Raw genomic sequence first — 15661 nt, 5'->3', positions numbered from 1 at the left:
ATTTATTTATTTGCCCTTTTCCGTTTTCAAATTCAAACAAGTAAAAAAGTAAATGAAGAAAGAGAAAGTAATGGTAGTGCCCATTAAAGATTTCAAAACTGCCACTAATAAGTAATAACCAAACCAAGTTGCCAACTGGCAAAAAACCTACAGAAATATCAAACGCGCCTTAGCCCACCTTTTCTTTCTAGAAAAAAAAAAGTATATCCTCCATAACTAGGAATGTGAACGTGTGCTCTTTCGTATCACTTTCCGCCGGCCCTTTATAATCCCCCAAACAAACAAACCCTTATTGTTCTAGATCTAGGCTGTTTTTTTTTTTTTTCTGTTCTTGATTTGGGTACTTACAATTCAAGAAACCCCTTTTTCTTCATATTTGTCTTAGTTTACCTTTTGGGTCTCCCCCAAAATTAGAATTTTGAGTTTCTGATCCGTTTCTTGGTTAATTTGGTCATTTTTTTGCTCTGTAAAGATTGGATTTGTGGTCCTTTTATTGAACTACTAGAACAAAATTTTTTATGATAATGGCCAAGCAATATGGGGTGACGAAACCTTTGTCTTTAGCAGGGCCTATGGAGGCTGATATTCAGCGTACTAAAGAATTGGAAAAGGTTTGTTTTTTAAGGTTCCTTTTTTTTTTTTTGTTTGCTGTGTTGTTTTTTGTGCTTCAGTTTATGTATTTTGATGATGTGTTGGTTTTTTTGTGAATTGTAGTTTTTGGTTGGTGCTGGACTATATGAAAGTGTTGAGGAGGCTGCTAAGAGAGAAGAAGTTCTCTGCCAACTAAAACAGGTAATCTTTTTTCTTCTATGTGTTTTGGTGATTACCCAATTAAACTATTAGGAGAGACTAATTTATGATTCAGGGTAGTCGGTTGACTATAGTCAACTAAGTATAACTTGTTCACCAAACCTCTTTATATCCTTTGACCTTTATTATGTCTGGATATGGGGTAGAGAAGAAGAATTATGTATGCTGGTTGAGACTTTGAGGCCTTGATTAGAAAGGAGCATATGATTTAGAGACAGTAGATTTAGAGAGTGTTCTAGTATTGATGGAGCAGGATGATATTGAGAATTCATATAGCTGACTTAACTATCTTGGGATCAATTTGTGGTTGTAGTTGTTTAGTAAATTAAGAGCTGTGGACTCCATCATTCTCGACTTTTAGGCATTCTAGTACATTACGTAGGGTGCCTGTCTAACCCAAGGGTTGGGTGTGGCCTAGTGGTCAATGAAGTGGGTTGAGCACCATGAGGTCTTAGGTTCATTCCCAGCAGCGACAAAAACACTAGGTGATTTCTTCCCATCTGTTCTCGTCTTGGTGGATAGAGTTACCTGGTACCTGCTGCTAGTGGGTGGGAGGTGACAGGTATCCTGTGGATTTAGTCGAGGTGAGCGCAAGCTGGTCCGGACACCACATTTATATAAAAAAAAAAAAAAAAAAAAAAAGTCTGATGCCTGCCTAGGGAGGAACAGTAAAAAAGTCATGTCTTCAGTAACTTCTGAAGTCTGAACAGGGCATGAGTAGGCTGTGAGTGGCGACTGCATACACATTTTTGGATGGTCATTTGGATTTCAGTGAAGAGTGAACTGATATGTGCTGTGCCTTTTGGGAAAAAAAAATTCATCTCGCTGAACTTAGCAAAACAGATAGTATTCTATTGCCCCTTAAATTGCATTTATTAATTGTTGACTTTCCACTTGATGGTTCCTTGTTTTCCCTTGTTTGGATTTTGTAGTTTCTGTTTAAGTCAGTAAATCGTATTTGAAGTAACATTTGATGTATTTATTAAATGTCACTGTATTCTTACTAAGCAAGTTTAATTTCTGATCACTAATTTTTTTCAGTATTATTTGCTGAAACTTCAAATTTCCTGTTTCGCAACTCTATGCCGGGATTGTTGTTACCCCTCCCCCCCCCCCCCCACACACACACACACAAAAAAAAAAAAAAAAAAAACCAAAATTGCATTCATAGGTTAATTCTAAGAAAGATGAAGGGAATGTAACGATATTCTTTAGTTGCTGGTAAGGATTGATGGGACTATTTTTCTCAGACTGTTTATTTTTTTGGTTAATGAAGGAAATTAAAGTAGAATATTGTTTTCCATTTACCCCTTTATGTCTTGAAATTAAAGTAGAATATTGCTAAGCTTTAGCCTTTGCTACCTTCCTTTTCCTTTGCATTTCATATAGTTCTTTTCTGTTTTGGCTCAATCCAGTCTTGTGACAGTTATTAATTTTTTCCTTTCTAGATTGTGAAGGACTGGGTGAAAGATCTTACTCGACTAAGAGGGTATAGTGATCAGATGGTTGAGGATGCAAATGCCGTCATTTTAACCTTTGGTTCTTATCGGCTTGGGGTAAGCAGCTTCTTATCTTATGTTCCCTTGAACAGCATAAGATTTACAATTACTCCCTCAACACATATGTATTTACAATTATGTTGTAAAAGGTTTACATTTTTTAGGAGAATGACTGAATGTTTGATGTCCCTTAGTAACACTATTTGACTAATTATAAGATTCCTTTTTTGTAGGTGCATGGTCCTGGAGCTGACATAGACACATTATGTGTTGGACCATCTTACGTGAATCGAGAGGTTGTTTTAGTTTCTGGTGTTCTTTTCGAGTCTCAGTTGGCCATTTTAATTAGCATCTAACGCTGACATTGTTTGCCAGGATGACTTCTTTTTTGTATTGCATAATATTTTGGCGGAGAGGGAAGAAGTTACTGAACTACAACCAGTTCCAGATGCACATGTCCCTGTTATGAAGTTTAAGTTTGATGGGATCTCAATTGATCTTCTCTATGCAAGCATTTCTCTTTTGGTTGTACCAGATGTAAGTGCTATTTCTTTGTAAAAGCTGTCCATTTCCTTTTTGTCTCCCCAAAAAGGGAGAGACCTTTTCTATACGTCAAACCTTGCTTCAGAAGAAATTTATTTCCCTACACCAACATTTTTTTTCTGGAAAAAAGCCCTGATTTTCTTCTAGATTTCTGCTTCTACTCGTGACGCTTCATCCTTTTCACCTGCAGCAATGAGAATTTTAGCTTAACCCTTTATGGATCTGAGGACTTTTACATTCTTGAATTTCTTCATGTGTTATATTCCATGGTACACCCGACCATTCCAGGAGCTTACCAAGTCATGGGCCTCCAGACAGGACGGGGATACGTGAATACTCTATATTCTCTGAATTGACATCCAATTTTGGCATCAATCAGCTATATACCACTAGTAGTTATACCTGATGTGTTCTTTACATCTTCTTGTGGACAGGATTTGGACATTTCCAGTGAATCGATGTTGTGCAATGTTGATGAGCCAACTGTAAGGAGCCTTAATGGCTGCAGGGTGGCAGATAAAATTATTAAACATGTTCCAAATATTGAGGTGATGATCCCCAACCAAAAAGCAAACAAAAAGGAGAGTAAATATTTTCAAGATTCTAGATCTGACTGTAACATCTCATTTTTCTTCTGCAATGCAGTTTTTCCGGACCACACTTCGGTGTTTAAAGTTTTGGGCTAAACAGCGTGGTGTTTATTCAAATGTAGGTTCGCTTTTTTTTTTTGCCTACTCCCTCCTCTCCAGCTTATTAGTGTTCGTTCTTTTCTTTGACCCATCTATTTTTTGTTCATTTTGGATTCTCTTTTAGGTGACTGGATTTCTAGGTGGAGTGAACTGGGCTCTTCTGGTTGCTCGGGTTTGCCAACTTTATCCAAATGCTGTTCCGAGTATGCTGGTTTCTCGTTTTTTTCGTGTATATACACAATGGCGCTGGCCAAATCCTGTTATGCTTTGTGAGATAGAGGATAAAGAATTTGGATTTTCTGTCTGGGATCCACGAAAAAATCCTTGGGACCGGACACATCAGATGCCAATTATTACACCTGCCTATCCTTGCATGAACTCCAGCTACAATGTGTCTGCAAGTACTCTTCGAGTTATGACAGAACAATTTGAATTCGGTAACAACATATGCCAGGTATGAATAATTCCCCTCTGGTAATTATGTTGTATTTAGCTAGTTCTGGCTTTACCTCCTTTTGCTTTCCCGTATCAGGAAATTGAGCTGAATAAAGCCCGGTGGACTGCACTGTTTGAGCAGTATCCTTTCTTTGAAAGCTACAAGAACTATTTGCAAGTTGACATAGTTGCAGCTGATGCTGATGACTTGCTTGTGTGGAGAGGCTGGGTCGAATCCCGGTTAAGGCAGCTTACTTTGATGGTAAAACCTATTACTTTTCGAATAACTGATGCTCAGGAGGCTCCGGTTCCTTCATTTGAGCCTCTACAGAAGGAAATAAAGAGAAGGTAGCAAGTGAAGCCAATGTTTCATGTTTATTTAGAATTGTTGTTGTATCTTTGCAGATAGAACGGGACACATTTGGGAAATTGCAGTGCCATCCTTATCCCCATGAGTATGTGGACCCCTCCAAACAATGCGCACATCGTGCCTTCTTCATGGGTTTGCAGAGGAGGCCAGGGGAGTTGGTTCAAGAAGGGCAGCAATTTGATATTCGCGGGACAGTTGATGAGTTTAGACACCAAGTAAACATGTATATGTATTGGAAACCAGGAATGGAAATGTTTGTGTCCCATGTTCGTAGAAAGCAGATTCCCTCTTATGTTTCACCAGATGGATATAAACGCAGGCTAATGAGTGGGCAGCTGGCAGAGAAACCTTACTCTGAAAGAGGGTTGAAAAGGAAAAAAGAGCTTGAAGGTGCAGAAGAGAAGCAACAGAGTCAGGACAAAAGACCATCAATTAGCCCTCCAAGGGATTCAGCTTCACCCGAGCTTATTGTTGGTCAGAAAAATGGCATGTTCTTACAACAGTGTTCCTCGACAGTTACTCGAGGGAAGAGAAAGAGTGAAGAAATTTCAAATAGTTTGACAAATGATACGACGGAGTTTGCTGGTACCTCTGGGGAACCTGCACATGAATTGCTCCGACTCAGCCATGACGGTCGTCCAGTGGGCAGTACTGGTTGCAACTCTCTATGTTCCTCTCAGGGTGACTTATACAGGGCCGAGTCCAAGTCACTTTTGAATAATGTATGTGAAAATGGTTCTAGGTTTATTGAAGATGCGTTGCTGGAGTTAGAGGTTTTGAATAAGTTTATCTTGCCTCTTATCTCTCTGACGTCATTGATTTTTATAGTTCATTCATACTTCCGTTCTTAGTGTTTTCCATGACCTTTAACTATTATTTCTTTTGTGTTTCATGAAGCCAAAAGCAGCACATGGAATGTTAACATCTCTGGATAGCATTGGATCAGAGTCTGTACAAAAATCTTCTATAAGGCATGTTACATGGTTTCATACTTGTTCTTACATTTTGTTTTATATTTCAGACTTTTTCTTTAAAGGTGCGGTATTTTGGTTTCTTTTTTATGGTTTGTCTTGTAGGTATAGTGTTACATCAACTGCTTGAAAGAAGTGGAGTTTCATGGCATTGAGGGATGAAAAGCCAGCTCAACACGGTAAGTATTATGTTACTTGCTGGCTGTCATTTCTCTATGTTTTTCTTTTCCAGGCGGCTTGCTTGTGTGAAATTGTGAGAGAGCCCTGATATATGGGTGGAGGAGAGTTCCAGGTAGAACGGTCCTGTGGACTCCTGTACAGTTCAGTTTATGTAAAAATACTATAGGGGAACTGCTGAAGAAGATTGTTCTTCCTACAGCAGTTGAATAGATATTTCTTTTCATTTCGGGGGAATGTAGAATATAAGCCGATGATACTAGGTTGGGGTGGGTCATGAAAAATCTCGGTTGTACTCTGTTTATGGGAAGGGTATTAACAGTCTTTTAATTGTATTTGTAGACCGATGACAGTTGATGACACCATATTTCAGTCTTTTGTGTCTTTCTCAATTTCTCTCTCTCGTGTGTGAATTAAAATCTTGAGTTGCTTTTGAGAGGGGCAAGATTTGGTTTAATCTCCCCTTTTTTGTTATTTCTTACAGTTAGTTAATATAAATCTTTAATTAACCCAAAAAAAAAAAACTTGAAGAATATCCTTGGAAATTGATTTCTCCAGGATCTAACAAAGCTGGTTTTTTAAGATTGCAATATGATTTTAAACACTGCGTTAAAGGGTACATGTGTCTAATGGTAGAATGTTAATCTGGACGGAATTGGTAATGACATGTACATTACATCAATCAAATCCGCAATTTCAAAGAGTGCCGTGTGATTTTATGTATCCATTTGGTTCTGCTTGGACTTATTTCATTCTAGTACTAATTGGCTTTTAGAACAGATTAGTCGTTTTCTCAAATTATTGGTAGTCGTTTTCTCAACTTATTGGTTTTTAAAATCGGCTACTTACGCAATTTCAAATATGCCGTGTGAATTTCTATATCCATCTAGTTCTTGCTTGGACTCTAATTCATTCTAGAACTAACAAATTGTGTTTTATAACAGATTAGTCGTTTTCTCAAATGATAGATTTTCTAAATCGGATGCCTATCTCATATCATATTTCAATGAAACTAAACCGAAGTCCCCGCTTGATGATTCTCACGTCAAATCGGAAAAAAGTTGCACGGGTGCATCTTCACGCCCCTTCTCATTACTTTTATGTATTGAGAGCGTAACATCATTTTTACTAGAGGTATTAAATTGGTGGTGTGGACTTATCTTGGAGGATTGAACTAATAAATATGTCAGGTTGTAACTTATCCAAAGTTTGTAGTCAAAGATAGACTGATCAAATCATCCTTTTGAGTAATAAATGCGTTAACATAAGGTGTGGTATACGACTGAATTTTGAATAGATATATTTGGTCGATATAACATGCAAAACTGCTGTTGCTTACGAAAGGTCAACTGTAAATTGGTTCAGTAGAATTTGTGTGTGGTCAAAGTAAAAGGTCTTAAGTCGTATATTGATTACTTTGCGGTTGTTGTACGTTAGGCGTTAGCAGGTTCTTTTCCTCTGGATTAAAGCTAAGTACAAGTATCATAAATCATCTTTGGCATATACTTACCCACCCATTGTTTCACAACAAACTAATTCAAATTTAACATGATTAAATAATTTAGTGAACTGAAAAATATGCATTACTTAACAATAGTTCAGTAATAAAAGTGTATGTACAAACACATGTCATATATTTATTAGTTTAGTGTAACACATGAAGCGAGCAAACTTTTACCATAATCTTTTCAATCTTCCAACTCATAATAATTGTCAAGATAATCTATTTTGGATTGGGTTTAAAAAGTTCCTCAAAATGTTTTCCTTAGCAATTTTGTTAAAAAGATATAAAGGAAATAGCTCAATCAAGGAAAACGTGACGAATATTTAAACTCGGGTAGGTGATGCCCACATTCATATTCCTTCAATAGAAAGAGATAGATGATCAAAATATTGGCCACACTCCGAAGAATCCAACACGTACCATAATACATACGTATTACTCGTTTCATTTCAAAAGAGAATACAAAAATTAGAATATTTATTTTCGTCTTAGTTCAGACGCTGATGCATTAACTTTTTTAACAATAATATTTACAACTTAAAAATATAAAAAATGTACTATAACCTACAACAACAGCAACATTTCCCGTGAAATCTCATGAGTGGAGTCCGGAGAGGACAGTGTGTATTCAGATCTTATCCCTGGTTAAGATATTGTTTCTACTATAAACTGTAAAGTACTGTGCTTATATATTTTTTACAATTAAAGTATTTACATAATTGAAAATACTACAAATATTATACATAACGTATTGATGATGTCAAGAGTCAAATGTGATATGTCTGAAGAACGGTGCTGCAAGCATCTGTCACTGCCGAATTTCCCTCATTCCCTCACCTTAATAATAAGTTTCCCCCTTTTTTCTCGTTCTTCTTCCCTTCTTTTCATTAATTACTATACATCTCTTGATCTGATCCCCATTTATAACCAACATATCCACAACATATTACCGTAATAACAGCTACAACTACCCATAATAATCTATCTTCTCTATCATATCATTTTCTGTAAAGATGAAGAAGGCGACGGTGGGTGCGGTGGTGGTAGGGTCAGCTGCGGTGGTAGCTGTGGCAGCACTAATAGTGCGACACCGCATGCGGAAAACGAGCAAATGGGGACGTGCGAAGGCAATTCTGAAAGAATTTGAAGAGAAATGTGCGACACCAGATTCGAAGCTGAAACAAGTGGCTGATGCGATGACGGTGGAGATGCACGCTGGACTCGCATCTGAAGGAGGCAGCAAATTAAAGATGCTTATCAGCTATGTGGATAATCTCCCTACTGGGTTCGTTATGTGTTAATTCATGTGACACACTTTTCTTTTCAGTTGGTTTAAAAAAAGAATGTTATTTTTCTATAATTAGAACCATCTTAATTTTTAATTGTTTTACCTTTAATGAAATATTTTATAGATACACAAATGTCTAAGGTTGTTACATAAATTTGGGACGTAGGTAGTATTTCTTTTTTCTTGCATAAATTAGTATCTAGTCCGTCCGTTACAAAAAAAAAAATGGGGCTGGATTTGGAGCACTAGGTCAATGCATCTAATATCTATTCCTTAATTTTTTTTTTTTTATTTTTTTTTTTGAAATAGAATTTATGTATTTAGAAACTGGCATATAAAAAGTACTGTAGATCATAATTTTAAAAAATGATTGGAAAAAAAAGGTGTAGCGTTTTTAATTGATTCCTCATATAGTACTAGTGCGAAACGAATTGGGATTTGGGAGAGAGGGATAGGGATTGTTCATAAGGACATGAATTTATTGGCGGAAATGTTGGATTATTTATTATGGTAGGCTGTTATTTGAGAAATGATTAGAATCGTTTGTCTGTGATGTGTTCCAGATAAAGTTGTGGATGATGACTGTCTGAAATGTTGTAAAAGGTTAAGTCTTTATGATTTAATATGTATGCTTAAGCTTGGGAGTTATGCTATGTAGATATCAGTTAGCTGAGTTTGCGTTGTGGCATTAACAAGACCCTCCGATGTTCTTGCTTTACATGTTTTCAGTGCTTTAACTATCTACTCAATCTAGAACAATGTTCAGAAAACTAAGGCTCTTTGAGTTTCATCTGAAGGATCTACAACTGAATATGGTGGAGCGTAGAAGTTGCTATTGCAGTTCGCATGCTTGTTTTGGTCTTATTCCGTGTCAAATTTAATGTCGAATGAATTATCATTTGAATATGTGGTCAAAGTAAATTTCTTTATGATGTTATGATCAATGCATTGCGGCTTCATCCCTCTCCTCTATGCTTGTTGGATAAGTCTTGTAGATGCACGAGTTTTTTGTTAAGAATTACGATAAATAATGCTTGCTGAGAGGAGTGATTTAATTAATTCTGTATAATGAATGTACTATGTACTTGGTACAGGAAAACATGTTAATATTTATTTCTTTGATAAATTTTGTATTTAGCGATGAAGAAGGAGTCTTTTATGCATTGGATCTTGGTGGAACAAATTTTCGAGTATTGCGGGTGCAACTTGGGGGAAAGAGTGGCGGTATTATCCATCAAGAATTTGCTGAGGCATCAATTCCTCCAAATTTGATGGTCGGCAGTTCAGAAGTAAGTATTTTGTCCACTCAAATTGTTGCACCCTTTTCTATTACTTAGTTTCGCGTGGCTTTTGAACTTCTGAAGTTCATATAATTTCAGGCACTTTTTGACTATATTGCGGCGGAACTGGCAAAATTTGTTGCTGCAGAAGAAGAAAAGTTCCATCAACCTCCTGGTAGGCAGAGAGAATTGGGCTTCACCTTCTCGTTCCCAATAATGCAGACTTCAATCAATTCTGGAACTCTTATCAGGTGGACGAAAGGTTTCTCCATTGATGACACGGTATTCATTTCCCTCTCAACTACATCTTCTATTTTGTTTTTCTTAGGCAATTGTGCAAATTCAACTTGAAGCTGCTTGTACCTAGATGTACTTCTAACAATCCAATGTGGACTTTTTGCTTGTTCTTATAGACATATAAGTCAAATGGTTTTTGCTACCCTTGATCGGACGCAGCCTGCTGATTTACTTTTCCATTCATGTATATTGTGTATAATCTGACACTAAAGTTTGATTTGTCAGAAAGACAACTTTGAGGTAGTATCAAATTGAATCAGTCATATGCTTTTCCTGTTCTAGACGTTTGGTTTTGAAGAACTTAATCTTTGTTTTGGTCAATGGGTTGGATGAGCTAGCGCGACGTCAACTACATTTACCTTTTGATGCATTTTTTCCTGTTATGGGAAGCATTGAATATCATGTATTCTCTGATGATACTCCCAATGTTTGTAATTAAAGAGAAGTGAATTCAAGCTAGTTGCAGCAGTTGATATCAAACCATTACAGGAAATACATTAATCTGTTGTAATTTTATGCTCAGGTTAAAAAAATTTCTTATTAGATTTAATGAACTGAAAAAATAAGCTCTCATAGTTACTGGATGACAGGTTGGCAAAGATGTTGTTGCAGAACTGGAAAAAGCCATGCACAGACAAGGAGTTGATATGAGGGTGTCAGCGCTTGTAAGTTTGCTTGAAGTAAAATCACTCTTTTTGAAGGGTGTTTGTTAAAATAAATTGTATGTATATTACCTAGCTTAGTTGTAAAATTTGAGCTGAGTTACTTGTTGATGAAAGGTGAATGATACTGTTGGAACATTGGCTGGTGGTAGATTCTCCAATAAGGATGTATCCATTGCTGTGATATTAGGTACTGGGACCAATGCTGCATATGTGGAACGGGCCCAGGCAATTCCCAAATGGCACGGTCCTCTGCCTAAATCTGGAGAAATGGTTTGCGAACTTTTCAATGACTATTGATCTTCTTTGTCTTTATTTCACTTGTTTGGTGATCAACTGTGGAATACCTGTTGAAGGCCTTCTATGTTACTTTCTAGGTGATCAATATGGAGTGGGGTAACTTTAGGTCCTCCCATCTTCCCTTGACAGAGTACGATCATGCAATGGATACTGATAGTTTAAATCCTGGTGAACAGGTAATTGTTTATCTATTTGTATACGTTTTGTTCATTTAGGCTAGTCTCAATTTTGCAATTAACTTGATGAACCTGAGAGGTATATCTTTTTATCCTGACAGATATTTGAGAAGATATGTTCTGGCATGTACTTGGGAGAAATTTTACGCAGAGTTCTACTTAGAATGGCTGAAGAAGCTGGCATTTTCGGTGATGAAGTACCTCCAAAACTCAAGAATTCATTCATATTGAGGTATTTCTTACTAGCTATAGAGTTATTAGTGATCTTTTTATGCAAAATACACTGTTAAATTCCCAAATCAACTGATGGGCAGGGGCGGACCCACATAGATCAAAGTGGGTGCTCGAGCACCCATTGACCGCGTCTCGAGCTATCTGTATTTATATATAAAAGTCAACAAAATGGATATATTAAATGCCTAAGCACCCATAGGACAAAGGTGATGTTGGGTGCGTTGGTTAAAAAGGGATAATAAAAGTTGTTGCTTAAATGAGATCCTGGTTCGATGCTCGCTTAGAATCTTATCTTTTCACTTCTTTTTGGCTTTCCTTTCTTTTCCACTGTTTATTTGCGTTTCTGGATTTTCAATTAGTTTGCTTAATCGTGGTAATAAAAAGAAAATAAGTATCACTTGTATTCATGTTTCATAGCCTTTTCTTTAGTGTCCTAACCTCAACACAATAGTTTTTCTTTTTCTGCCGCTTTACGTTTTTAGACTACCATGGTTTGTCGTTTAAGGCAAGCACCCATGATCTTAAAATCCTGGATCCACCACTGCTGATGAGCAGTGCTTCTCGTGTTAACGAATTTGCTTGCATTCTTCTGTCGCTGTTCTGGCTTGTCAGTTGATCAAGCTTGAGTATGGTAATAAGGTTCATGCATTTATGAGCTTGACATCGTCTATTGTTGACTTGCTTGGCAACATATTTCATCTCTCTTCTATCCACTTAACTATTGAACTTATTATTTATTCTTCTCTTTGGTGTTAAATGAAAATAATTGCATCTAATAACTTGTGTGTAGGGCAGAAACATGATATCTGTAAAGTTTGAATAAGCATGCTAATTAATCAATTAAAATACTTGAGGAAGCATGCCTATTTACAAATTATATTTGAGGATCGATGAACTCCAAATAATGGATTTTTGATTTAAAAGAAAAGAAAAGAGTATTTAATAATGAGATGGCATTTGCCTTGAGCTTTGTCTACTGAACTATTGTTGGTACCAAAAGTCGAATAGTCATTTGCATCATAATGCTTTCTTAGTTTCTGGAATTGTTGAAGTGTCCGCTTGATGTCATTCTTGTTTACCTTTTTAAATTCTCGAGCAGATGCTCTCATAACAGTTAGAAAAATACGCAGGACACCTGAAATGTCTGCTATGCATCATGACACATCCTCTGATTTGAGAGTGGTTGGTGACAAGTTGAAGGATATCTTGGAGGTATTAGCTCTTCGCCATAATCAATACCTCCGGAAAAAAAAAAGAATGACGTTTGGTTCATCAAGCTCACTTATTCTGACTCTTCTTACTTTCATGATATTTCAATTAATGTGGTGTGGCTTATTAATCATCTACAAATGTTTGCACAATATCATTTCTTTGGAGCAAACAGAGAAATTGTTTTAATTAGGACTGATTTGCTTTTCCAGTAGGAACAAAAAAAGAGACCAAATTTCTGATGGTGACAAATCAACTGAAAATCTTGGGTCACAAGGAAGTGGAAATCCAATTGTTGATATTTGTCTCCCGTTCAGCAATTAGTTTTACTGTTAGCATTTGACATCATGATACAACATGAATTGAAACTAGATATTTTGTTCATCCTATTTCAGATATCCAATACCTGCTTGAAGACAAGGAGATTAGTTGTTGAGCTGTGTAATATCGTTGCAACGCGTGGCGCAAGACTTGCGGCGGCTGGGGTCTTGGGCATTGTCAAAAAGATGGGAAGGGATACTCCCAAGGAAAGTGGTCAAGAAACGATAGTCGTAGCCATGGATGGCGGATTGTATGAGCACTACACAGAATACAGAAAGTGCTTGGAGAACTCTTTGGTTGGATTGCTTGGAGAGGACATGTCAACAAGCATTGTTTTCAAGCACGCAAACGATGGTTCTGGCATTGGCGCCGCACTCCTTGCGGCCTCTAACTCCCTGTATGTTGAAGACAAGTCTTGAGAGTGATCAAGATGATATTTAGCTGGAGGAAACTCCCTTTTACCTTTTATATTATGCTTTTCTCTTGCCTTTTCTTTTGGATTTTCTCTCCTCCTTTTTGGTTCTTCTGACAGTTATTTTCAAAATTTTCCAGCACTTGTGCTTGGTTTATAGTTTAGGATATTGTTCCTGGGAATGCCAACTTTTTTCTTCTAGAAAAGGGTGCAAGGAAATTATATGACATTGAGCACTGCTAATTCTTCCCCTTGGTTTATTGTTTTCCAACTGCGATCAAATTTTTAGGGTTTAATAAAATGGGGTATTGACTATTAAGTCATTGCTAATCTTATATATGGTATAGCAATAAAATGTGAAGAAAATATGTAGCAGTAGATGTATACACGCAGATAGCACTACACTACACTTCTGTGTAAGTTCAAAAAATTTAAACATATTATTTTTACTAATTTTGAACCACACTTACCAAATGCAAGAAATATATTTTACGATATTGAATTAGAATTGATCTACATCTATCAAATTTGATATCTTTTAAAACACAGTATGCTAATCAATTTTCGGGTGGAATTCAAGCACAAAATATCTGGAACCCTCCACTCAAAGGTTGCATTCTAGACTTCTAGAGGAAAATTCAATTATCTCATAGACATCTACATTTGGGAAAAACGTGTTGCTCAACTTTTGTCGCTCTCCACATAAATAAACTTTTGTAATTTGACTTTCTTTCTAGGAAAATGAATAAGAATTCAGTGTTCACACAAGAAATGAAAACGACGTTAAATTTAGGTAGAAATCACACCAAGTAGCTGTTTGAGCACCTCTATTTAAAATATATTCAGTTTTTCAAGATTATTTAAAGTTTAGTTTAGTTTAGTTTTGATGAATTTCAAACCGTTCGTGTTTGCCGACCTTTGGGTTAACTTTAGATTGCGGGGTTTGAGGTTAGGCTTTGCGGAGCATGAGCTGCATTGAGGTTTGAAGTTAGGTTTTGGCACAACCTGACCTTTTCCAAGCGTAACTTCAAACTTTCGTTTGAAACTGAAGACTTACTATTCAACTTCAAATCCTATGGTTTAAAACAGATTTTGAAGCGACTAAATGTTGAAAATTTTGGCGATTAGGGGTTTCAAAATTTGAAGAAGTAAACACACGAAGAAGGCCAAGGGGATTCAACATCTACTATCTATACATAAAAAATGCGGGAGGGAGGGGGGGGGGGGCTTCAGGCGGCTTTTTTTTTGATAGTTTCAATCAAAATTCCATCGATTGTAGCTAGTGATTGCCCGGGTCGGTGTGTGATCACCAAAGGTGAAGTAACCCTTCAAATGCTCTCTCCGCGTCGTGACTGTTGTCATGGAAAAAGACTTTATTTTCTGTCAAAGAAGCATGCTTAACACAGCCTATAGCATAAAGGCATTCGAACCGCGTCTAAACTAAATGCGCAACGGCTTTCGTGCGAAAACTGCCGCGCCTTTGCTTTTCGCCTTATCTTACTTAGTAAAGCAACCTTTCGCGCTTAGGCGCTCACCTTTTTTGGCTTCCCTAAAATAGAATATTTGGAAGTTGGTAAAGACCCGCCCCTTGTTTAAGTCAGAATGAGTCCCCGAGACCCCGGGACATTGGCTTCCGCAGATCCTTAATAATATCCTAGAAAATTCATGATTTATTCGAGAAAAAATTCTCTTACCACAGGTCGCCATTCCATCCTTTTTCGAAAGGGTAGATGCTTTTCTCCTCGATTCATCGAGATTTCAAGTTGACATCTCGAACATAATCCTGTTGTTGGTAATGGCCTTGGCGAATGACTTGTCACGCTTTCCGGGCTTGACTCTTGGAAAACCACTCAGGTCAATAGCTCCTTTCATCATGGGTCACTGTCCCTAATCAATTTTGATCACTAAAAAAGACCTCCGCAGGACCTTCACCCTAAGACGGAGATCAAAGGTAGACAACGGTCATTGTTTACCTTCGTAAAGAGGTAAGGCGAGAAAAAGGAAAGGGAAAGGCACCTTGACTTTGAAAACTCAAAGGGCAAGCAAGGGAAGTGCAAGCTAACTAATGGCAAGGGCCGGAGCTAGAGAGTGATGAAGGGGGAAGAGGAGCTTGGTAGCTTGCTCTAGTCCAACTAACTTTATTTGTTCCTTTCTGTTTTCTTGAATTAGTTCTCGTTCTTTACTCATATATAAACAGTGTAATTTTTGCCAAAGGCCCCTTAGCCGTATGTGGCTCCGCCCCTGGCGGGACATAGGTTCTTTAAAGGCATCGGCATAACTTGTGGGATATGATGATGCGAAAATATAAACTTATGTCCCGCAAAAATTATTTGTCTTGAGGGCCAAAATTAAAGACCAGTGCAAAATAGGGAGAATAAGTGCAAATGACCCAACGTAAAAGAGACCAAACTCTGTGTCGTTCGGGCCTACGCCAAGTGTTAAAATCCAAGCCCAAAATGAACTCAATTTTTTGACTTCCTATTT

At 37.2% G+C, this 15661-nt stretch overlaps 2 protein-coding genes across 7 annotated transcripts; both read left to right on the top strand.

The window, feature by feature from the left end:
• Positions 1-215: 215 nt before the first annotated feature.
• Positions 216-5886, top strand: LOC132052228 (nuclear poly(A) polymerase 4-like). 4 transcript variants are annotated; one of them, XM_059443661.1, is made up of 12 exons: positions 217-611; positions 715-792; positions 2259-2366; positions 2543-2605; positions 2685-2846; positions 3287-3400; positions 3498-3560; positions 3666-3995; positions 4074-4238; positions 4382-5068; positions 5244-5317; positions 5423-5886. In XM_059443661.1, the coding sequence occupies exons 1-12, from the start codon at positions 519-521 to the stop codon at positions 5445-5447; spliced, it is 1962 nt and encodes a 653-aa protein (XP_059299644.1). In that variant the 5' UTR covers positions 217-518; the 3' UTR covers positions 5448-5886. The 4 variants fall into 4 exon arrangements, with proteins under 4 accessions (XP_059299642.1, XP_059299641.1, XP_059299644.1 ...); XM_059443660.1 differs by having other exon boundaries at positions 4382-5119; XM_059443659.1 differs by having other exon boundaries at positions 216-611; positions 5244-5886.
• Positions 5887-7755: 1869 nt separating this feature from the next.
• On the top strand, positions 7756-13420 carry LOC132052229 (hexokinase-2). 3 transcript variants are annotated; one of them, XM_059443664.1, is made up of 9 exons: positions 7756-8283; positions 9425-9575; positions 9666-9848; positions 10454-10528; positions 10643-10798; positions 10903-11001; positions 11103-11233; positions 12366-12447; positions 12657-12823. In XM_059443664.1, the coding sequence occupies exons 1-9, from the start codon at positions 8012-8014 to the stop codon at positions 12657-12659; spliced, it is 1152 nt and encodes a 383-aa protein (XP_059299647.1). In that variant the 5' UTR covers positions 7756-8011; the 3' UTR covers positions 12660-12823. The 3 variants fall into 3 exon arrangements, with proteins under 3 accessions (XP_059299647.1, XP_059299648.1, XP_059299646.1); XM_059443663.1 differs by lacking the exon at positions 12657-12823 and adding an exon at positions 12840-13420 and having other exon boundaries at positions 7758-8283; XM_059443665.1 differs by lacking the exons at positions 12366-12447; positions 12657-12823 and adding an exon at positions 12840-12995.
• Positions 13421-15661: the final 2241 nt, after the last annotated feature.

This window comes from Lycium ferocissimum, chromosome 4 (assembly GCF_029784015.1).
Source record: "Lycium ferocissimum isolate CSIRO_LF1 chromosome 4, AGI_CSIRO_Lferr_CH_V1, whole genome shotgun sequence".
In the NCBI taxonomy this organism is placed as follows: domain Eukaryota; kingdom Viridiplantae; phylum Streptophyta; class Magnoliopsida; order Solanales; family Solanaceae; genus Lycium; species Lycium ferocissimum.
The sequence above is the reverse complement of the archived record's forward strand: the minus strand, read 5'-3'. Positions and strand labels throughout refer to the sequence as shown.